The 23,509-nt window shown below is 41.0% G+C and overlaps 1 protein-coding gene across 18 annotated transcripts in view; it reads left to right on the plus strand.

The window, feature by feature from the left end:
* Window positions 1–23,509, plus strand: part of SVIL (supervillin) — a 201,716-nt gene that overhangs the window by 141,638 nt on the left and 36,569 nt on the right. For 8 of the 18 annotated variants that reach the window (XM_020990499.2, XM_078152028.1, XM_078152046.1 and 5 more), the window contains 8 exons: window positions 5,684–5,731; window positions 6,473–6,550; window positions 12,357–12,507; window positions 16,408–16,497; window positions 16,578–16,664; window positions 18,035–18,212; window positions 19,358–19,530; window positions 22,750–22,905. In XM_020990499.2, coding sequence (XP_020846158.1) covers window positions 5,684–5,731; window positions 6,473–6,550; window positions 12,357–12,507; window positions 16,408–16,497; window positions 16,578–16,664; window positions 18,035–18,212; window positions 19,358–19,530; window positions 22,750–22,905 — 961 coding nt within the window. The remainder of the gene's footprint in view (window positions 1–5,683; window positions 5,732–6,472; window positions 6,551–12,356; window positions 12,508–16,407; window positions 16,498–16,577; window positions 16,665–18,034; window positions 18,213–19,357; window positions 19,531–22,749; window positions 22,906–23,509) is intronic. The other 10 variants (XM_078152056.1, XM_078152079.1, XM_078152086.1 and 7 more) reach the window with 6 other exon arrangements.

A 23,509-nucleotide genomic window follows, 5' to 3' on the forward strand; every position in this document is an offset into this window, starting at 1 on the left:
AGGCAACAATTTTCAACACATTATCGAAATATGACAGGGCAGCCTGGAGTTGTGGGTAGTGGGCCAGACATGGAGTCAAATAGACTTGGATATAAATCCTACCTTTTTGTGTATTTTACTCAGCAACTAATCACAACTTCCTTAGAACTTCCTTGATAGTTTTTCACAGGTTTTTTTTTAATCCCATATTGTTAATTAGCTTGTTCAGCTGTGTGACCCCTCCAATCACTTAGTCTCTGTACTGACTGGGAAGTCTTATCTACATCAGTGAAGGCAGTTCCCCACCTGTTTAAATCAGACTTTTCATTCACTAGTGCTTTTTAATATTTCGTGCCTACCTTCAGCACCAAGATTTAGTCTGCTAACGGATGCAGTTATTTGAGATGAGAAAATGCATTTCACGTGAGCACTCACTAATCTGGAAAAACAAAAGCCTTCAAGGACGAAACAGCATGAATGTGCTTCTACCTCCATTGATACCTCTGTGGTATCTAGCTCTTAAAAAAATAAAAAAAGATTATTGAGTGAAGGGATAGGTGTGAAAGCAACTGTTCTGCATCAGGAAAGTTCATAGAGAGAAACAAGCTGCCTAGAGAAGCAGTAGCCAAGCTCTTCTGTGGCTTCATTAGTAAATTGGGAAGGCAATATTTGGCCAATGGACATGACCAAAGATAATGACTAAAGTGCCTGAGCAGTTAGGTCGCTCAGTAGCTCACTGATGGACCTGGAGACAGGAAGACCTGAATTCAAATCCTGCCTCAGATAACTCACTAACTGTGTGGTGTGATGGTGTTGTTATTTAGTCATTTTCAGTCATGTCTGACTCTTCATGGCCCCTTTTGGGGGTTTTCTTGGCAAGACGTGGGAGTGGTTGCTGTTTCCTTCTCCAGCTCATTTTACAGATGAGGAAACTGAGGCAAACAAGGTTAAGTGACTTGCCCAGAGTCACACAGCTAGTGAGTGTCTGAGACCAGATTTTAACTTGGGTCTTTCTGACTCCAAGGCCAGCACTCTATTCACTGGACACAGCTGTCATACTAGCTGTGTGACCCTGGGCAAATCACTTATCCCCCCCTTAGCCCTTCCCCATCTGCAAAAGAGGAATAATAATGGCTCACCTGGATTGTTGTGATCGAATGGGATAACATATAAGCACTTTGCAAACCTTAAAGTGCTCTATAAATGCTAGCTATGATTTCTTTTATTTAACTCAATAGTTCTCAAATAGAATTGGCATCCATTTGATAAAAGACTAGCTTTGGAAATTCAATAAATTGTTTATAAGGAAAAATGTTAGTGAGTCATCATATGCAAGTTTTACCTAATGTCTGGACTTTTTTTGAGTTGACTCAGTAGTTCTCAAATAGAAATAGCATTCTATCAATCATGAAATCAAATGTGGGATTCTCCTGATTTTCAGGTTCCCCACTCCCCTTGTCCCCAGGGAATGAAATTTAAGGCTTTTGAGTTTAATTTTCCCATCCCCAAGATGTTTCCTTTGAAACTATCTGTGTTTTAAACACTTTGATATCTCAAGTTACTGATTTCATTTTTGTGCATTCTCCCTCCTCCACCCCGCCACCCATGCAGCCCCTCAGTTACTTGTGAGCTGCTGTAGCTAGAGAGCTCATTGCTTGCAGCCAGCCTACCCTGTTGGTGACCTCAGACTCAGCTCAGCTTAGCGGTGGATGACAGACATACTGCTTGTCTCTAGGCCACCATACTAGGCCATTTCCTCCTGATCCCCATCAACGTGAACAATTCAGGGCCCACCCCCACCCCACCAGGAGCAGGATTTTAGTGGCAGGACTCTACTAAAAGTATCAATGTCTGCCATGTGCTCAATCCATTCATCACTAGATATCAATTACCTATGTGCAAGGCACAGTGTTGTGTCCTCCCATGGGAGACTGGATGTGGGGTGCTATCCCATAAGTGTCTTGAAGTTCCTTAGAGGAAGACAAGACAAATGACAGGTGCCTTGGGTAAAGCATGGCTCTGAAGAGGTCGGAGGCCCTGGGTTCATATACTGCCTCTGCCATGTACTACCTGTGTGTTTTTGGGCAGGTCCCTCCCCTTTCATGGGCCTCAGTTTCCACATCTGTAAAATGAGGTGGTTGGACAACATGGCCTCTGAGGTGCCTTTTGGCGTTCAGTCTGTGTTTCTGCTGTCCTATGGGAAAGACCCCAACCAGTAATTAGTCGCAAAGTGAAAAGGACTCAGCAGATGAACAGTATTAATGGAAATGGAGAAGTATGCAAGGTTACTTCAGGACACATCAGCTGGGAGTGGATTGAGGTGGCTCCAGGAGAAGAGCTAAGATTTCTAGGTAGATGGAGAGGAATCAGTTTATGTGGGACGAAAGGAGTGGTGAGGGCCCAGAGACAAGGAGATCGAGACAGGATAGCCAGGCTTTCTATCCACGAGAGTAGCAATGTCTGTCCCGACTCTGTGGCAATAGTGAACACGCCATTCCTAGGACTCAGCAGAGACCTCATTCCCTGGGCCCAACTCAGCCTAGTGCTACTTTGAAGTTAAAATAGGCCGAGCTATTTTGGTGAATTGTAGGGGCTACTGGAAGTTGTCAGGTTCTTATGAGGACAAGGAGCTAACTGATGGCACCAGCCTGGGCATTGGATGAGCCCAGTGCATTCAGAAGAAGCTGTGGCAGCAGCACTGGGGATGGGTACTTAAATCTGAGCTTTCCCCAGCAAACCCCAACATAGAAACATCGAAGAAATACTTACTTATGGTCCCATGCTGCAACACACAAAGCTGGCCACATTTGTCAGCAAAAGGAATGATATTTGTGATATATGATCCTTCCAAATAAGGGTGTTGGGCATTGCTGTGGACTCCACGTGGGTTACGCTTGTCAGTGGCAAGCTGTTCTCTAGGACAGGTGCTGGCTGGGTTGCATTGCTTTCCAGAACAGACAGCCTGTCTTCCCAGTTGAGGGATTAAGAGTTAGCTTGTCATCTGATCCACAATTTCCAAACTCCATCCAGAGCCCTGACTCAATGGTTGGCCAGCTTTTTGTTACTGCCTCATGCCTTCCCTCAGGTTTTCATATTTAGTAAACAGGGTCCCATACATTTCCATTTTGGCAACCTGCAGAGACCCTGAGGTGGCCAGGAGTAAAGAGAAAATTCCAGAATCCAGATCATGGTACTTTGAGAGCCCATGTAGTGTCCAGGGGTTGTGTCAGCTTCCTGTTTGGGAACCTCCGACCTTGGTAATTACCTAAAAACATGCTCTTAAAAGTGAGAAATTATGATACCTTTGTCAGCACATGTGCTCCCACTGTAGAACAGGTAGCACAGTGCCTGAGTAGGTGCTTAATAAATGCTTGTTGATTGATTATACAAGACACTGGTGAGGTAAAGGAAAAGGAAAAATAAAAGTCTGTTGTATACCAGCCACTCATGTAAATTATCAGGACTCGCATCTGACAAAATGATTGATGTGGGAAAATTCAGATTTGCACTAGAATCATAGGGTTCCATCACTAACCCCATCACCAGGGGTTACCCAGTAACTTCTCAAATGAAGAATTAGAGGAAGGCTCACTCTCATTACATATAATTGCTTTCAGATAGGACTACTCCAGTCACAAATCCCAACCTAAACAGATAGATAAGGGAGCAACTTGAAAGTCCCATCATTAGTTATTATGAACCAATGTCTTCAAAGATGGCTGAATAAATCTTGGGGAAAAAAAGCATTTATCAGCACCATTACTTCTCATTAGCTGCTTCATTTTGCTGGTATAGATGAGGCTAAGTCCTTGAAGTGTGAGAATGTCTTATTTACCAACTGAATTTTGTTATACTTTGCATCTAAAGATCATCTATCAGCTGAAGGGTAGCAGACTCCTGTGGGAAACTGACCAGATTTTGGAATGAAGAGAGAGGGGACATCATAAACACTGCAACAAATTTTCGGGTTTGCTTAAGCTTTTATAGTCATTATGAGTTCCCCAGGAGAACTAAGGGAAATCTGATACATCATTAAAAAAAGAAAGGAAGGAAGAAAGAAAGAAAGAAAAATCTTGGCAAAGGAATTAATCCGAAACCAAATAAAATATGTTACTTTGACCAGCCTCACACTTTCAGTCCAGTGGAAGATAAGAAAAAATTCCATGGGCCATGAGTACATATTTGGAACCAAAGTTAGATTTTCCATTCAAGTATTAAGTGATCTATCACCTTAAAGAGAAGGTGTAATGTGGTGGTAGCTGTTTGCTTTCCAATTTCATTTTTAAAATGTAGGATTGAAGATTTGGGGCATAAGGACACTACTAATCATTTGTCCAGCTGTCTGATGGCACTCCCTTGAAATAACACTTTGGGCTTATTTCTTTTTTCCTTTTATTGTTTAAGGATATGCCAGAAGTTAGAAGCATTTGATTTTTTTGAGGTAGTGCACTCACTTAGCTCACCAAAGAAGTCAAAAATAGTTGCTGTTGAGTCTCCATGCTGTGCTACACTTGGTGCCGTAGTGCATGCGCTCTGGCCACTAGGATTTCCTTCAGAGTGGTCAGTGAGGCAGATGTGAAATGAAGGGAAGTCTGAAATCAACAACTTCCAGGCTTCTACCTGTGGCTACTGAATCTGCTCCTTCCTTTAACCACATGCCAGTATTTAAGCTCCTCTCCCACTGTTTGCTTATTCTGCATGAAGGCATGAGTTGATTTGCTTTCATGCATATTGAGCATATCAAGTGACTCACATTCTTTCTAGTTAAGATGGTCACCAAATGCATCAGCCCTTAACAGGGTTTGCCTTTAAAAATCTGAACCTACTTACGAGTCCCAGATTAGTGTCTGATCACCAGCTGTGCTGCCATGCCATTAGGAGAGTGAATCAAGCTGAGCACCATGACATTCCCACAACAAGCTCCTATAAATTCAAGGGCAGGACAGCACATCTGCTGTGTTCATGCTGGGATTGCCCACTGTCCCCGAGATTCTGAATTGTTCTGAGGGTGGTACATGTAAGATCACTTAGAGAAATGGGAGGAGGGAAAGGGAGAAGAGCATAAAGGAGGGAGGAAAGTGGACGGAGAGAGAGAGGGAGGAAGAAGACAAAGTGGAAGAAGAGGGGAAGAAGGAGGAGAAAGTGGAGAAGAGAGAAGGAGGAGGGAGAGGGAAGAATGAGAGACACAGGGGAGGGAGGGAGAGAGAGAAGAAGGAGGAGGAGGAGGAGATGAAATGAGAGGGAGAGAGGAAAGGGAGAGAGGAGAAGAGGTAGAAAGAATAGGGGTGAAGAGAGGAGAAAGTAGGAAGGAGAGAGGAGAAGAATGAGAGCAAGAGAGAGAGAGAAGAAGAAAGAGGAGGAGGAGGAGGAGGTGGTAAAAGGAGGGGAGGGAGAGAAAAAAAGAGGGAGGAAAGAGGGGAGAGAGAGAGAGAGAGAGAGAGAGAGAGAGAGAGAGAGAGAGGAGATAACTAACGGGAGGAGAAGAGGAGAATAATGGGTGGTTGACCTCTAATTAAAATGTTCAAGTCCTATTGGGAAACTAGCCTTTGCAAATTTTTGTTCCACACACCCTGCTGTGTGCTAGCATGTGCACATTGCTAATTGACCCTCGTTACTGATGATTTGAAGATAATGAATGCAATGCTCTAACTGGACTATTCTTTTCCAACACTCTGCAATGTTTCCCATCTGTTTTAACCTGTAGGAAGAAGGAGGATTTACAGATGATAATGCCATTTCTAATCTGCTTTGGGTAAGCCTAACTCTAACAGAGGTGTTAACCGTAGGCGTTAGCAAAAAGTCTCATATTTCCCTTTTACATCCTGTGCATTAGTTTTTCCTTTTCAAAGTCTTTCCTGCTGGATAATCAGATGCTTAGAGGAGAGCTGCTCTCTGGTATGGTAGAAGGAGTATTAGTTCTAGAGTTTAATGACCTGGGTTCAAATCCCTTCTCCAATGGCGCATTACCAGTGTAACCATCGGCAAGTCACAATGACCTCTCTCATCTTCAGATTTGATCCAAATTGAGGAGGTTAGTTCATAAGGCTCTTGGGGTCCCTTCCAGCCCCTAGCGCAGTGACTGTAAGACAGACTGCCTTTTTCTAGAGGGAAAGGCTGATAATCTTCACAGGAAGACCATTGGTAGGCTCTCCTTCAGTTTTGTCAAGAAGATGGCGCTACTTTTAACGTCTTAAAACAGTTCAATGTCAGTCATTTTTTTTTCCTTCTCTGCCACCTGACTTTATGTTTAAATTATGATATTAGTGACTCTAACTCATTTAATCACTATACATACTTGGGTAAATTTGTGCTGCTTGTGTGGAATTATTTTAGCAGTTTCTTTTTTTCCTCTCCCTAAAGATTGAAGGACTCTTTCTTGGAAAGAGGGCGGGAATTGCAATGAGTAAATTAACTTCCTGTTAGAAGATTACTGATTTTCTTCCTTTGCCTCTTTTTCTCTTTTCACCTCTAATCCTCTTGCTTTGCTCTCTAGGAACCTGTATATGCTTCTACTTACTCTCCTGCTATGCCTGCTGTCCATAAATACCAGTCTTTTGTACCCATTAATCAGGTGAGGAAAAACTGACACCCTCATTGCAATTTCTGACCAGTAGCCAAGCCCTTTTCCTTTCACCTGGAGATCTGATTCTCCTTTGTTGTTTGTTCTTGTTTGCGATTGATTCTCTAGATATTTCAGGTGAGAATCCTGCTGGGTGGATTCTTGTCCCTATTTACTTCTAGAACTTTGAACAGGTTGGTGATGTAACTTATATGAACCAAACTTTTTAGCAAGATTTTTCTGCGTTTTAGTCATGAGGCTGTATAAAAGGTTAAATTTGATAGGCCAGTGTGGCCCAGCAAATGGTGCCTGGCATTCTTTAATACAGCAATGGGGGGAAATTCACAGATTATTAAGAATAAATTCATTCCTAAATACTTAGTGTTTTATTTGGGGGTCCAAGAAATAGTTTCAATTAGCCAAAAATTCTGACCTAAAAGCAGAAATTAGAGAACTTTAAGATGAATGATGAAGGATTTTAAAAGAAAAGCTCTATGACCTATATAGAGTTGGTGCTGTTTCCTCTTTAGAAATGGACAGTTTTCTTACATGACTTTTTGAAAAGTAACTTAGTGAACTATTTCCTCCTCTCCTTCTCTGCCACACGGTTTTTTGCTTGTTTTTGTTTTTTTGCTTTTTTGTTTCCATTCTATTGAAGTCAGTAGTGAGAACTGAGGGACTCACAATCCCTGATTTCTGAGGAATGTCATCCTTGAAAGATGAAAGATAAAATCATATGTAAAATTCCAGTTTGAATATCAAAGAAGGAAATGAAGTTATTTTTGTTTTTGTTTTTTAAGCTCAAGTGACACAACTCTAAAAAATTGTCTTGAAAAACAATTTTGGATGACTTTTATAGGGAGAAAATACTTGTCACAAAACCTATTCCTATTTGAACATGTCAGGAATTTCAAAACAAATTTTCCCACATAAGGAATTTCATTTTTCCATAACAATTTCCCCAGACAATTATTATTATTATTACTATGTTAATAATAATAATAATAACAATAAGTGTGTAGTGCTTTAAGATTTATAAAGCACTTCATTTACATACCTTATCATACTGAAACCCATTTGATTACACACTGCCTGTCAATTTATGCATGGGGAAAGCAAAGCTCACTTTCTTTTCTGTGGTAATATTAGCTTGTTAAGAGCCAATAGTTCAGAATCTCAAAGAAGAAAATACATAGTTTCCAGTGCATACAGTGGTAAGCAAGAGCCTTCTAAAGAATATTCCAGACTTGCTGTCATCATCCCAAGATGTTCATGAACTCCCTCTCCCACGTTTTTTTTCTTTTTACTGTAGGTGCCTATGGCATGTAACAAACACAAATTATATTTGCTTTGCAGTTTCTTCATAGTGTTGTGTCCACTTAGATGGATGCAACATTAGGTTGTATTCATTAACTGTGAATTTGAAGGGGAGGCAGTAGGTAAACCTGAAGCCACAGGGTCTTGGGTTCAAGTACTGCCTCAAAAACATGCCAGCTGTGTGGCTTGGGTAAATCATTTAATCTCTGTGCCCCAGGAACCTCCCCTGCCCCAAACCTGTAAATTGGATAACAGTTCCAGATCTGCATTGGTTTGAATATCTTCAGAGGAAAAGCCTTGTGCCAATGCAATCGTAGGTTTGAACTGTAAAAAAAAAAAAAGAGCACATGCCACTTTATGCTGCTGAATGAGTTGCTCATTTGGTGTACGCTAAAGCATTTTAGGGAAACTGTGTTAACTTTTTCATATCCCTAGAAGAATGCTTTTTAGGAGTCTAAGACCTGAAACTTTCTCCTAGAAAGCGATTTACCCAATTTAATTCAACAGACATTTGTTAAACACCTATTAGGTGCTAGGCACTGAGCGCTTCCAAAACAAAGACCAAAAACAAAACAGTTCTTGCCCTCAGGGAGCTTACATTCTAACTGGAGGAATATTTAAATGTTGACTAGTGGATGGAGGAATTCTTCCCACAAGAGTGAAAGAAACCACCGGCTCAGGCCAAAAAACAGATAACATAATAATAAGTGGTATTAGGGATGCATAATGGATAGATAATTGGCTTTGAAGTCAGGAAGATCTGGGTTCAAATGTCTCTGCTACAAACTAGCTGTGTGACCTTGGGTAAATCACTTAGTCTGTGAGCACTCCCAGAAGTTCTCTGACATCTGCAGAAGCATTTCAACTCTGGATGGGTAGAGGGCATTTCCTTACCAGAAATTCTTCATGTGGATGAAACCATAGGTCTTGGTGAAAAGCACAAAGTAGCAAAATAATGAAAGGGGAATCTCAGAGTGTCTAAAAAGTTTTAAGTTCAGCTGGTCATTTGGAAGGGAAAAAACCTTTCCCCCCTTAAAATGGATCAGACTAATTGCCAGACCTGATGACTCCTAAAAATTCTGGATTCTCTTTAGTCAAAAGTCTCTTGCATCATCTCATGCTATCCCTTGACCTCCATATTCCCAGACTTGGTCGTGGCCATGTGGAAGAGATCTGAGAGCCACTGCTCCAGAAAGGGACATTTGGGCTTCCATAGATGTCATTTTTCTTACTCATCAACCACAAATAACCATCCCAGTTAGGACTTGGGAGACATGATACTCTTCAGATACCAAAAAGAATAAACATCTGGACCTTCTGAGATGAACTTTAGACATTGATAGGGATATGTAAAGCCAAATCCAATTTTTCCTGGTTTTAAGTTGAATCCTGAAAAGTCATTGAGAAACTCCCTCCCCCCCTTTTTTTGTTTTGCTTTCTAACTTGCTACAGATTTGGATGTGTAGTTTTCATGGCCAACCAAAATGCACATCCCGCTCCTATCACCACCACCTACCATGAACAATAATTTTTCTGCATTATGTCTAGGGTATACTATGCTTCAGAGTATGCAGATCCTGGGTAGTTTTGAAATGAAAAGGATCCATTCAGTTGTAATGGGTAGCAGCGCAAAATTTGGACTTTATCAGAATTGCCAAGACTCTTCTAGTCTGCGAAGAATGTCTGGCTGATATATTACCTTGTTATTCTTCTAGATGGAATGCCCAAAACAGGAGTGGGTAGAAGGAAGCTGTAAAAGGCAGATTTATAGGTTGGAAGAGTTGCCATGTTCCAAATTCTCCACCTTAGATGGACCTTCTCTAGGCAGTCCTTTTCCTGTAGACTCAGAAAAAGAGGCAAACAATGCCTCTTCCTTTTTTTTTTTTAAAACTTTCTGCCTCACCTCATAGTCCTGCCCTTTTGTGTTTAATGAAACACGCTTCCAGAAATCTCAATTCCATTTCCTGTCTGGTTAATTTGAGGAAATTAGCTTGACTCAGCAGGGTGGTCTTTTAGGAAGGAAAAGGGCTGCAGGTATCCCAATAGGCTCTGAATTTCCCCTCCTTTCCCTTGTGCGGCTCCAACGCATTCTAATCATTTGACTCAGTGCTGAGTATTCCTCTCAGATTTGCTGTCTTCCAAAGAAAAATAACACATGGAAGGAGTGATGAACTAGGAGCATTTTCACAGTGGCTGAAAGCTCCAAAATAACAACAAAAACAACAATAATAGCTAGCATTTATTTACTGCTTTGTGGTTTGCAAAGTACTTTCTATTATCTTATCTCATTTGATCCTCCCAATAACCCTGAGAGGTAGAGGCTGTTACCACCACCACCTTTTACAGATTGGCCACTGAGTCTGAAGGAGGGGAAGTGATTTGCCCAAGGTCACATAGCTAGTAAGGAAGCTAATTTATTTGGATAAATAAATCCTGCTGAGGGCAGGATTTGAACTCAGTTCTTGATCACTTGTAAGTCCAGCACTCTGATCTCCTGCAGCACTTGCTGTCCTGGGGAACCTGTCCTAGACAAAAATGCTCCTGTCTGGGAAGTCTATCTGAGAAGCTATGGGCCCAGAAAGTGGTTGGGCAGGACCAAAGAATATAGGCTCAATTGGGGATGGGTAGACCTAGATTTTGTTCAGTCATGAATGACTCTCTGTGACCCCGAGGGCCATACTATCCTCGAGGTTTTCTTGGCAAAGATACTAGAGTGGTTTGCCATTTCCTTCCTCCTCCAGTGGATTATGGCAAACAGAGGGTAAGTGACTTACCCAGGGTCACACAGCTAGTGTCTGAGGCCATATTTGAACTCGGGTTTTCCTGACTCCAAGCTGGTGCTCTATGCATTAGTCTTCTAGCTGCCCCAGACTCAGATATAAGTACATTTAATTTATCTAACATCTTTAAATATGAACAACTTCCTTAAGAATTCTATTAGTGCTTTGGTTTTCAACTTCCTCCATCGCATTAACTCCATCCCTCCTAAGGCTCCTTATCTCATTTTGCCTCAGTGCCCCCCTTCCTGCTAACAAAGGTCATTTGTGGATAGTTGCCCTGAGCCACCTTTTTCCTTACCCATGCATACCCTACCCCCATTTGAAAGGCATAGGGACAAAAATAGGGCACACCCCATGCTGCTGGCATCTTGGTACTCTGGAACTGCAGGAAAAGGAGAGAGGGTGGTGAACAGTGAGCATCTCAAGACTCCCACCTCCCAAGCCCTCAGCCTTTCCCATCTCCAGACCCTTTTACTGTCCCTCTAGTCCCTGTCCTTCGTTTTCCCCCACACCAACCCTTATCACTTCCCTCCTTTCAGCTCCCATGGGAGTTGCTCTCTCTAGTCACTCATTTTTTCCTCCACTACTCACTCCTGCTCCTAGATCCTAGACCCTTGATACTTACCTTCTTTCATTGCCCCAGAGCCCTCATCCTGTCTTTTCCTGTTCTCACTACTTAGGTCCTCTAGTCCCCATCCAGCAAGGTCCCATGCTCAGGCCGTGAAACCATGTGACTCTGAACTAGGAGAGCCCCTGTTCTGACTGCTGGAACTGCATAGGAGCTGAGGGGCAGAAAATGTGCTCCTTTCCTTAGGCATTTGGAGACATAAATAAGTTTTTGTGGGCCGGCCGAGGAGCCTGACCACTACTGTGACATTGTTTATGTGGGAAAATGTCTTACCAGTTCTGAACAACTGATCTACCATTGATTTTAAAATGCGGACTTTTTGTAATTTAGAGGCTCCTGATGCTTTGAATTCTTTCTAAATAATACCAAGAAGTCAGTGTGGCAGCCCAGCTGCCTTCAAAACCAGGAAAACCTGGGTTCGAGTCCCTCAGTGTGACCCTGAACAAATCACTTATCAATCTTTAACTGTGCTAGGCAACTCCCTTTGAAGCTGCATAGAAGATGCTAACCTAGTTGTTAGGAGCTGACTCACCTCAGAGTTCTCTATGTTAATGGAATCACAGGTGTAATCCTATCCCTATCATGTGCTACTAGTAAATTGGTACCAAACTCATCCAGAATGGTTAAAAAAAAAAGTCTTGCATGTCTAAACCTACAAAGTTGATAAGAGTAACGTGGAATCATGAGTTCAGTTCTGTGACGCACTCATTGATGTATGAGCCAGCCTTATATCAAGAGTGAGGGCCAACCGATTGACAGCCCATGCAACATCAAGGGATCCTGAAGATGGCCTCTTCCATGTTGAGTGAGAGCTGGGTTGTGATCTTCACCATGAGAAGCAAGATCTTCCGCAGTGAGATCACAGATCCATTAAGTGCTACCGAATCACTTAGGTTCAGGTAATCTAATGCAATTACAAGAAAGCTGTAAGAAGCAGAACAGTGGTTTAATCTGACATTGTACCTTTGCTGATGGTCTAGTCCTATAACCCAATCCAGATGACTACCCCATGATGGGAATGGTCTATTGGCCAGTGTTGGCACTAATTTTTCTTCCCTCTCCTCCTCTTCTTTTTCCCCTTCCAACTCTTAAGCAGAGGATGGCAGAAAGTCAGGAAAGCCAAATGACAATTGAAGAGAGGAAACATCTTATTACTGTAAGAGAAGAGGCCTGGAAGACCAGAGGAAAAGGAGCAGCCAATGATTCTACCCAATTTACTGTTGCTGGCAGGATGGTAAAGAAAGGTCAGTGGGGAAGGAAGCCCCTTGTTCAAATAAACCCTTTTCCCACTCCCTATAACTAAAGCTACATAAATGTGGTCTAGATGCTGTCAGTGAATTGGCTACTGAAAACCATTTCTGTATGAAAGTTTAATTAGCTTTGGAATCAACACAGAAGAAGGTATTAAGTCCTTCAAAATAAAAAAAATGAAAAACCTCAGCCATTTAGAAACTGGCAGTTTCAGATTTGATCAAGATATTTGCCGTGGCCTCTCATTGTTTGTAAATTACTTGGACTCTTTTTTCAGATTTGGCAGCCTATCCATCAGAATGTATGACCATCTTCTCAGAGCTAGCATAACAGTTATTACAGTTCGGAGAAACTTTTCACCTTCAGTGTCCACTGCCACCTTTCTCTTTCCTCTGAAATAGTTCACTGTGGCACATAGGTGCAACTGTTCAGAAATGGAGAAAATATTCCAAGAACTAGGAGTAGTCCAGTTTGGCTAGAATTTGTGATACACGAGGGAGAGAAATATGAAATGTGGTAAGAAAAATAAGTTGCAAAGTAAAGCCATTTGAATTTTATTTGGTAAGCCATGAGGAGCAGCTGGAAGTTTTTTGGTTTGGTTTGTTTTTTTAGTAGATATGCAACGCGTCATGGCTTTATGTTGGGAGGTTAATTTAACAACAGTTTGTAGGATGGATTGGAAGAAGAGAGACTGAGGGATGCAAGACAAATTTTAGCAGTTCTTGCAGAAGTCAGGGTTTAGATCAAATAAGATAATATAAAGCACTCAGCACAATGCCTGGCATATAGCAGGTGCTTAATAAATGCTGATTCCCTCCCCCCCCTTTCCCTAGAAATGATGACCTACTGTGACAGCAGATTGGAAATGAGGGCTAGAAGTATCCAGTCCAACAAACATTTGTTAAGTGCTTATGATGTGGGAGGCACTGTGCTAAGTGCTGGGGATACAATTAGTAAGAAGACAATCCCTGCCCTCAAAGAACGTATCATCTGAAGAGATTTTATAAATTTAGAATTAGTGGCTGATTAGCCAAATTGTGAAACATCAGTGGAGGGCAAGGATTCAAAGACCACTGAGATCTGAGCCTGGATGGCTTGTGAGATGGATGATATTATCATTACCTGCAGAAAAATTAAAAGGAATGCTATGTTTTCTGGAGGGGATAATGAATTCAGTTGTGGCTATGTTGAGTTTGAGGTTGCCAGCAGGCCCTCCAGGTAAGAAGAGATCCAGAAAGTAGTTAGAAATGTGGGTCCTTGGCTCAGTATATGGAGTTGGTGTTGATAGATAGATAGATAGATAGATAGATAGATAGATAGATAGATAGATAGATAGATAGATAGATAGATAGATAGATAGATTAGATGATAGATAGATAGATAGATAGATAGATAGATAGATAGATAGATAGATAGATAGATAGATAGATCTGTAAATATGTGTGTTTGTATAATTTGCATAGAGTTGGTAGATAAAGCCACCGGAGTAGATGAGCTTGTCAAAGCAGGGCATGTAGTGATAGAAGTCAACTATAGATGCATTTAGGGGTCTAAACAAGGAAGTAGAGCTAGCCAAGGAGACGAAGAAGGAACAGTCAAAAGAGAAGAACCAGGAGAGTTCTTTGTCATAAGTATTTAGAAGGTGTGTTCAAAGAGGCAGAGGTCCAGAAGCAATTTCACTGGCGCATCAAGGAAATGATATTGCAGGGTCTGCTACATGGCGCAGTGGATAGACCACTGGTCCTGGAGTCAGGAGGACCTGAGTTCAAATGCAGCCTCAGACACTTGACGCTCACTAGCTGTGACCTTGGGCAAGTCACTTAACCCCATTGCCTAGCCAAAAAAAAGAAAAGATATAGCAAAGGGTTGATGCTAAGATGATAGTGAAGAAATATGGGCAACGAATGTTGAATACTCTTTTTAGAAAATTTGCAGTGAATGATGAGAGGAGGGAAAAAAATGGTACTGTAGCTTAAGAAAGTATTAGTTAAGAGAAAGTTACCCAGGTTAGGAGAGACATGAGCATATTTGTAGATGGAGGGGAAGGAACCAGTGAATAGGGAGACATCAACTTTGCAAGAAAACGAAGGCATTGTTGATAAAGCAGCTCCCATGGGAGCTGACAGGGATGTATTGGGAACAAGTGAAAAGGGGAATTTTGGCTGGAAAAAGAACTATCTCTTCCTATAAGACAGGAAGGAAGGATAGGTAATAGAGTAGTATGAGTTAAGGTATAGAGGAGGGAAGGTTTTGAAGTATGAACACCAGATGACCTCCACTCATTTATTTGGCACCTACTTTGAACAAGAAGGTATTAGAACACTAGAGAAAACACAAACAAGGCACTTGAGATGCTTATACTGTATAGTAAAGGTAAGTGAGATGTCAATAGGTAGGTACAAAAACATCTGTGATTTCATCAACATGGAGATCAGGGAAAGATTCACTGGGGAGGAAGCATCTCCTCAATAAAACAGGAAACAAAGTCTTTATGCAGAGTGGATGGGGGAAAGGATGTATACCAGATTGTATAAGGAAGGAGACAAAACTTGTGGAAATGCTATGAGATAGACATTGTGTGTGTGTGTGTGTGTAAAGACTTATTGATGTGTGCTATTGTTCTCGTAAAAAAGAAAAAAATCCTACAATTTTAATCTTTATCCCTGGGCCCATAACTGTAAAATCCTCATCTCAGGGCTGGGAAAGCAGGCTCCACCCACCAGCTGGTGGGCCTTATTGCTGCAGCCCTGTGAATTGGACAGTAGGGGGAGGTAGATCAGCAGGTTAGGTACCGCTTTCTCCCATCCTGTGCAAGTTCAGAATGAACAGCTTTCTCCAGCTGCTTTGGAAATGTGCTTTCCAACTCAACCCTCTTTATTAGTTTGCAAAGCTATTGATCTCTGCGTTAATTAACACTTTTGATTGTCTTCTAAACTTCCTCACAAAGCTGAGAGATTTACTACAGGATATGGCTGGTCTAGAGTGCTAAAGACCTCTGGTCCTTTGTATCCTTCCAGAAAGCTGGGTGTTTTTTCACTAAACTAAATACTTTGCATTTCTTGGAACCTGAGGAAGCTTTGTTTTAAAATTTTTATCAAATTCATCAGATTAACATATTTATATGTTAAGAAGTGCTTTCCTGAGAGACCATGAAAAACCTTTAAACATACATCATATCATGGTGTTTTTCCTTACATCAGCTGAGTTGTAGAGCATGCTCTTAGGATTGTCAGGGAGGGTTAAGGTAGTAACAGCAGCTGTTGGTAGGTTTCTCTTCAATAAAAAGCTGGCAATTATCTGAGGGGCTGTCGACTATTTTTTAAATATCCTAAAAGTGAGTGCCAGTTATGAAGTATAAACAGTGTTGCATTTGCAAATGAGCTCTATTGACATGGCCCTTTATTTAAATATTTAAACTAATTTCTTTTGGTTATGAATCTTCGTTACCCTTGAGGTTTTTGAAAGTTTGTTTCCCATAAATGGGCTTCTGACTGCTCTTATTGACGCATCTTCCTCTGTGTTCTGTTGCCTCTCTGCTGAGGAAAAGCCACCTCATGTCTTGGAGTCGTAGATTTAGTGATAGAAAAAACCTTATTGATCATCCAGTCTAACCCCCTCATTCTGTGCAGTTCAGTGACATGCCCAAGCTAACCCAGTGTGTAGGTACCAGAGCCAGGCTGCAAACATAGATCCCCTGCCTCCAAACCCAGTGTTCTTTTCATCATATCACACTGCTGGTTGTCACATTTATCAATGAGTTTAGGCAGCCTTGTGGACACTGGATAGTCAAGAAGACCTGAGTTCCAATTCAGCCTCAGTCCATTAGGCCACTGACATATGTAAGTTTCTAAGAATCAAGCTGTCACTTAAAATAATCCTTACTCATTCACCAGGTTTGGCATCACCCACGGCCATAACGCCAATAAGCTCCCCCTTCAGCAATAGAACAAAGGGAACCACACCAATCTCCAAGCCCCTTGAAGGTAAGGAACCAAAAATTGCTGATTTTTTTTCAGTGCCAGCCAGTGAATATTTTCTCACCTGTGCCTTCTTTCTTTCTCAGATATAGAAGCCAAACCCGATATGCAGTTAGAATCTGACCTGAAGTTAGATAGGCTGGAATCATTTCTAGGGAGGCTGAATAACAAAGGTAAGTAGCAGAGGCTCAGTGGGGAAGCCGTTTGCTTTGGGTCCCAGACTCCTCCCCAGCTGAGGTTTCGGGGGTGCACAAAAACTTTTCAAATCTGCCCCTAGAGCTGAGGTTTCTGAACCTAAGCCCTGGCTCTCCCGGGTCTGCAGGTTTGCTGCTCCCTCTGAGACTTCCCTACTTCCCCATCTCCCTCCTCCCTCTGGTCCCTCCCTACAACTATCCACCTCCCCCCCCTTTAGAGAAGCAAGCACTTTCTATCATTTGATCAAGATAAATCCAGCATTTAGCACAAAGCAGAAGGTGGGTTTAGAGCAAAGGTCCTTAATCTACCTTTCCTGGACCCCTGCTCACAATCAGGTTTGTAAAGGTGCACAATTCAGGTTTGTAAAGGTGCACGATTACATGCAGAGGGTGACAAAGGAAACCAATGTTTTAAAATACAGTTATCAAAAATTATTATTATTATTATTATTATTATTATTATTATTTTTTGGCTAAGCAATGGGTTTAAGTGACTTGCCCAGCGTCACACAGCTAGTAAGTGTTATGTGTCTGAGGCTGGATTTGAACTCAAGTCCTCCTGACTCCAGGGCCAGTGCTCTATCTACTGCACCACCTAGCTGCCCCTCAAAAATTATTTCTTAAAAATTTGTAGCCTCTGGGTTAGGAGCCGCTGGTTTTAGTGGGTAAAGATTGAAGAGAGCAAAGAAAAGCAGACTGAAAAAACCACAGTCTACTTTCTCTGCATTTTATAAATGTTTTTGAATGTAGGACTTAACCTAGATTTGTTCTTCAAGCCTTGGGTCATCTTTAACCCAGAATCATAGACTCAGTTCCTTTCATTGACTTCTTTTATGTAGTGGATGTGGGAAGGGGTTGGGAAATACGTATTAGATGGCTCATAGGGTCAAAGCACCAGCACTCAACATCAGTTTTATCACCAAACCTCTGCTTAACTAATAAAGGCATACAACGGCAGCTTGTTGGGCAGTGCATAGAATGCTAGGGTTGAAGTCAGTAAGTTCATATCTTCCCTCAGACACGTACTAGCTGTGTGACCCTGGATAAGTCATTTAACTTCTGCCTGCCTCAGTTTCCTCATTTGTAAAATGGGGGTAAAGATAGCCCCTTACCTCCTAGGGTTGTTGTGAGGATCAAGTGAGATAAGAATTTCAAAGTGCTTATTAGCACCGTGCCTGCATGCTATATAAATGCTATTGTTGTTGTTGTCCATCCATTTTTGAATCTGGAATTTTTTCTTTACTTTAGGGGAAAAAAGTCTTTAAAATATTAAGCCAACAATATTTTGGGGAAGGGATTTTTTTTTCTTTTACTCTACATAAACTACAATTCTACTCTTTGTTTTTTAGTTGGTGGTATGCAAGAAACCATTCTCACTGTTACTGGAAAAACTGTGAAAGAGGTGATGAAACTGGATGACTATGAGACCTTTTCCAAATTTTACCGCAGCGTGGATTCACCTGTGCCTCTAGGAAGAGTGGAGCTAAACGAGGACTTTGATGCCATCTTTGATCCTTATGCTCCCAAGTGAGTTTCATTCTCTCCATCTCTTCCTCCTCTCTCTCTCCCCTCCCCACATTCCCGCCCCTTCCACTTTTTCCCTGGATGAAAATTTCTAAATAGCCATATCAGAAGATCCTTTCCTAAGTAGAACAGGACTTCATAATAACAGTTTGCCATTTCTTGGAGTATGATAATAGTATGGGCAAAACAAAACTGCCATGCTGTAAAGAAAGCCTTATGTACCCTAACTTAGGACAGCCAGGGAGATTAGTTCCATTACTTGGCTCCAGCAAACAGAATGGAGTTCTCTCTGGTGTTATTCCCACAATTATGGGATCTTTGTTGTTGTTTGTTTTCAGATTTGGGATAAGAATAGACAGTTTTCTGAAAATGTCTTCAGTAAGTATATTGAATTCTGTGATTTCATCAATGATGGGAACTCCCAGTATGGGAACTCCCTCTACCAATACAGATCAGTGACTTGCCTGTAACTTAAAGCCTCAGAGCTGGAGATGTTGGGATTTTCTCAGGGTCACACAGTCAGTATGTGGCAGAGACAGGACATGAATCAAGGACTTCCTGACTGTAGCCCTTTACCCACCAGGCTATGCAGTCTCTCTAGTTCTAGGATGGGGGAAAAAAATGGATTTCATGAAACCAGATCTAAATCAAGTCACTAGAAAATCCTTAAAGAATGTTAATCCTTATCCAGTTATGAGCTAGAATTTTCTAGTTCTAGATCTAAAATAAATCTCCAAGCCATCAGAACCTAGACCCCTAACCATAAGAAGTAATGTCATTCCAATGAAAGATAGAAGGTCATTTGTCCCAATTTGTTCAACAGTAGCATGGCTGCTTCATGAAATTGCATTTGCCCTTTCACCAGTGGTGAGAACCATCTCTTGAGATTGACAGGGAAGGTTCTCCTGTATTGGGTGGTAGCTTAGACTTCAGATAAGTCCCTTTTTAATGCTAAGATTCTCCTACTCCACAGGATAGCTCTAGGATAATAGTAAAATTGTAGGAATTATAAAAGAATGGCAGGAAGCAAAAGGGTAGAAACACCACCATTGGTAGAGCCAGTATCCCTCAATAGAATGTTTTCCTGATAAAAATGGAGGTCGATGGTAGTTTGCAACCAAAATAGCTCAATCTCCTTTGCTTCTTAGGCTGACTTCTTCTGTAGCAGAGCACAAACGCGCTGTTAGGCCTATGCGCAGAGTTCAGTCTTCAAGAAATCCTTTGAAAATGTTGGCAGCAAGAGAAGATATTCTTCAAGAATATACTGAACAGAGATTAAATGTTGCTTTCATGGAGTCAAAGCGGATGAAAGTTGAAAAAAGTAAGTATCTAATTGGCATTGTTTAATTCAACTCAACATTCATTAAATACTTACTATTTGTAAGGCATCCTGCTAGATGTTGGGGTTGCAGAGATGGGGAAAATGGGACAGTCCATATATACAGCTTTATGGTCTAATAGGAAGGTATATGACAGGTACACAAATTCATGTAGTATAAGGTAAAATGTGATAGAAGCAAAAAATGTCCAGGTGAAGTAAAATAAAAAATCCAAGGCTGAAGAGAGCCTTTTGCCCTGGGATAAAAGGGAGGGCTTTATCCAAGAGGTGGTTGACTTGAGTTGGGCTTTAATGAAAGGGAGGGGTTTCAACAGCTGGAGATTAAGGAGTCTTTTCAAAGTACAGTGGGAGGAAAGAAGGTAGGATGGAAGTTAAGGGTCACCAGAGAATAGTATAATTTGGGCATAATGTAAAATAGGTGGAGAAAGGGAAGTAGAGGGAATCCTAGGCAGACAGATTGGAACTAAGTAGTAGAAGGCCCTGAATGCCCTGGTCAGGAATAGGCAATAGGGAGCCAAAGGGTTTTCAATAGAGTGATCATGGTGGTACATTAGGAAGATAACTTTGGCAACAGTGTAGAACACAGGCCTGGAGACAAGGAGAGACTAGTGAGGAGCCTTTTATGATACTGTAGATGAGAAAAGGTTTAGATCCGAACTATGGTGCTTGCAGTGTGACTAGAGAAGGACAGAACAGAAAAAGCCAAAAGTGGGGTGAATAGCCAGAGCAAAATGATTGTTCGGTGTTAGATGCCATCATGAGATGAAAGGGGATGGAGAGAGGGGGAAAAGTGCTATTACATGCACCGATAAAGAGGCCAACATGCACGAGTTGTTTGAATAGAATAGTGGATATGAAGGTAAGATTTTGAAGAATTAATGAAGATGGTGATGAATTCAAAGTAGTATCAACTACTATTTCTAGAAGTTTGGGAGTGAACAGGAGGACAGTAGCTTGAAGGAATGGTAGTATCTCAAGGGAAGGAATTTTTAGGATAAAAGTGAAAAGCACATGCTGCAAAGGAAAAAAAAGTAGAGAGGGAGAAATGGGTGACACATAAAAGAAATGAAATTTTGGAAGGAACAGAGTCAAAAAAGACTGAAAGGGGTAGAATTGAAGGCATAAATGGAGAAGCTAACTTTTAGCAAGGAGGAGGACCTCTTTATTCTCTTGAGTGTAGAGGGAAGAAGACCAGAATGCAATTTCTTGTTGGAGAAACAGGTTATTGCAGTCACCTCAGTTATTTGATAATTGGAGTAGAGGGATAATGCAGGTTAGCTGCTTTTACATAGAACGCAATTGTCATCTCTTGATCCCCTGAACACATACGTATGTAACTACGTGTCAAGAGTTACACATAGACTTTTCTTAGCATTGCTATGATTTATTAATCATTTATAATTATGTATATAATTATATATGTATATAATACATGTAATTAGAAGGAGTTTGCATTCCATAAGTACAAAGTAATTGATAATAGGGCAAGGATGAAGCAGGTATAAATTTGTCAAGGGGACAGGGGAGGGAGGCCAACCTGAAACTTAAAGTTTGCCACAGAAAATCACAAAATATATTGTTTGAAAAGGTAATTAATATTTTGTGTGTATTGAGGGAAGGTGTTTGTTTTTGGTCATTTAACCTTTTTTTTTTTTTGCTCTGTCAAGTCCCAAACCTAATACTAATTCATCACCTGATCTTAATCAGAGGAAATTAATTTGACCTTTCATGGGAAAATTAACAACAACAAAAAAAAAAACTTAGCATTGCTAAAATTATATCCAAGATCCATTTTCTTTTTTTCTATAGAATGACTCAATTTCAGAAATTACACACCTCCCAAAACACCTGACAACAGTTCATGTTTTTCAGAGACCCCTCAATTTCAGAAGGATCATGAGTGTCATGATGACTTGTACTCACACTTGGTTTACTTTTTAATTTTTAACCAATCAGATATTTATTAACTATTTACTACATGCAGGGCATTCTAGTAGATGCTGTAGGACTTGGTAAGAAATGGTTCCTGCTCATAAATAGCTTATATTCTGGGAGATAAAACAGGTAGGCATGAAGATACATCATTTCCTTCCTCAGATCAGTGCAAAAATAATTGGTATAAGAAGGATTTGACTTGTGGGTTTAGAAGAAAAGACTATTCCTAGCTGTAGTGCTCAGGTAAGGTGGGACTTGAGCTAGTTCTGAACATCAGAGAAAGTTTAGCTTGGGGGAGGAGGGAAGCGGGCAAGTGGAGAGAATGAGGTGACCACATCCTGCCATGCCTGTGTTCTTGATGTATGTGTATTTTTCTGAAACTCATGTGCCTGATTTTATAAAGCTTTTCATAGAAGTAAATTGTTAGGTGAAAGAGCTGAGATTTCTCTTTAAACTGCATAGAAAGCCAATTTCAAAACTGCTTGTGCTATAGATTGTTTGCCAAGTCGTACTATATTCCTTCAATTTTAGACATGAATCCCAGGGAAGTATTTTTCTGAATTACACATCGGAAAAGTCATTCCCACTAATGCTGAGTTGGGAAATCAAGGCGTTCTTGGCACCCATTCTGTTCTTAAAAAAAAAAAAAGATTAAAATAAGCCCTTGCTTTGTGATATCTGGCATGTAAATGGGCTGGTTTCCACTAGAAAACTCAGCTTCTTATAAATTGAAATTTTGGGCCTGATTATAAAGGACCTCAAGAGGTAAATCAGTCTATCCTTTTTCCTCTGGGAAAGAGCACAAGTAAAATGTCCCATACAAACTGTTTTTCTTTCTTATTAAAAAAGCCTTCCAGTGAAAAAAAGATTCAACAGCTTTCCTGTAGACATTGTTCCAACATCTAAAAGCCGTTAGCAATGGTTATGACAGCTTTCAAGGGAATTGCAGCAAATTAGTTTTAGCCCCTCTCCACTTTATGTTGAAGTGGTTGGCCAATAACGTCACTCAATTTTGGCTGTACACAGGGAGGTGTTATGCTTGTCAACCAACAGTATAGGCTTTCATAACCTTATTTAATTCTTAACTTAATAGTCGACCATCAGAATAGAGAGCCCATCAGATGGAGATAGGCTCTTTTCAGAGGCAACACTTAAGTGGGAACCATTTCTAAATGTTAACTTGGTTTCAAAATGTAAATGGCCCCATCCCTACCTACCCACCACCAACCTTGTTTCACTCCATGCTTTTTAATGTTCTATCTTCAGTGTCTGCCAACTCGAATTTCTCAGAAGTCGCCCTGGCCGGATTAGCTAGTAAAGAAAATTTCAGCAGTGTCAATCTACGGAGTGTCAACCTAACAGAACAAAACTCCAACAACAGTGCTGTGCCTTACAAAAAACTGATGTTGCTACAAATTAAAGGTAGGTGTGCCTGGGTATCTAAAGTGATCGTGGAAAGATACTCTGTTAAGTCAGTCTTCCCGTGACATTATAAGTCTTTGCCTGCCCTCAGGAAGTTACTTCACATCTGCAACAAAGCAGGAGCCGTCATCCAGGTCAGCAGGTATTGATTGAACTTACACGGAGATTTAGCCATTGACCTTGTGGATTCCCTAATCATACTATTCTAGTTTTTAGAGAAAGGCGCAGCAGGGGAAGTAGGCAGTATCAGTCATTACAGTAAAATGGTAGAATAGGGAAGGGAAGGGCTAACAGCAAAGGAAACATTGGTAGTCACCAAGGAATCTGAGGAGTACCTCGGGGGTATTTCTATCAGACGCATTGAAATCTCTAAAGCCTTCTTAGAACATTATGTTAAGAAGTAGGGAAATAATGGAAGAAAATAGTCTCTATTGGAAGACCTCATAGCGTAGGGGCTGTTTATCCAATCCCTTCCAAAGATTCCAAAGATCTGGTTTTTTCAGGTTGAAGTAGGGCAAGAATAAGATAATGATAGTAATATCTAGCATTTCTACAGGACTTGAAGGTTTTGCAAAGGGGTCTGGAAGAGGTTGTGTCATGAAGC

The sequence above is a fragment of the Phascolarctos cinereus genome, unplaced genomic scaffold, assembly GCF_003287225.1.
Source record: "Phascolarctos cinereus isolate Bilbo 61053 unplaced genomic scaffold, phaCin_HiC Scaffold_1;HRSCAF=81, whole genome shotgun sequence".
NCBI lineage: Eukaryota > Metazoa > Chordata > Mammalia > Diprotodontia > Phascolarctidae > Phascolarctos > Phascolarctos cinereus.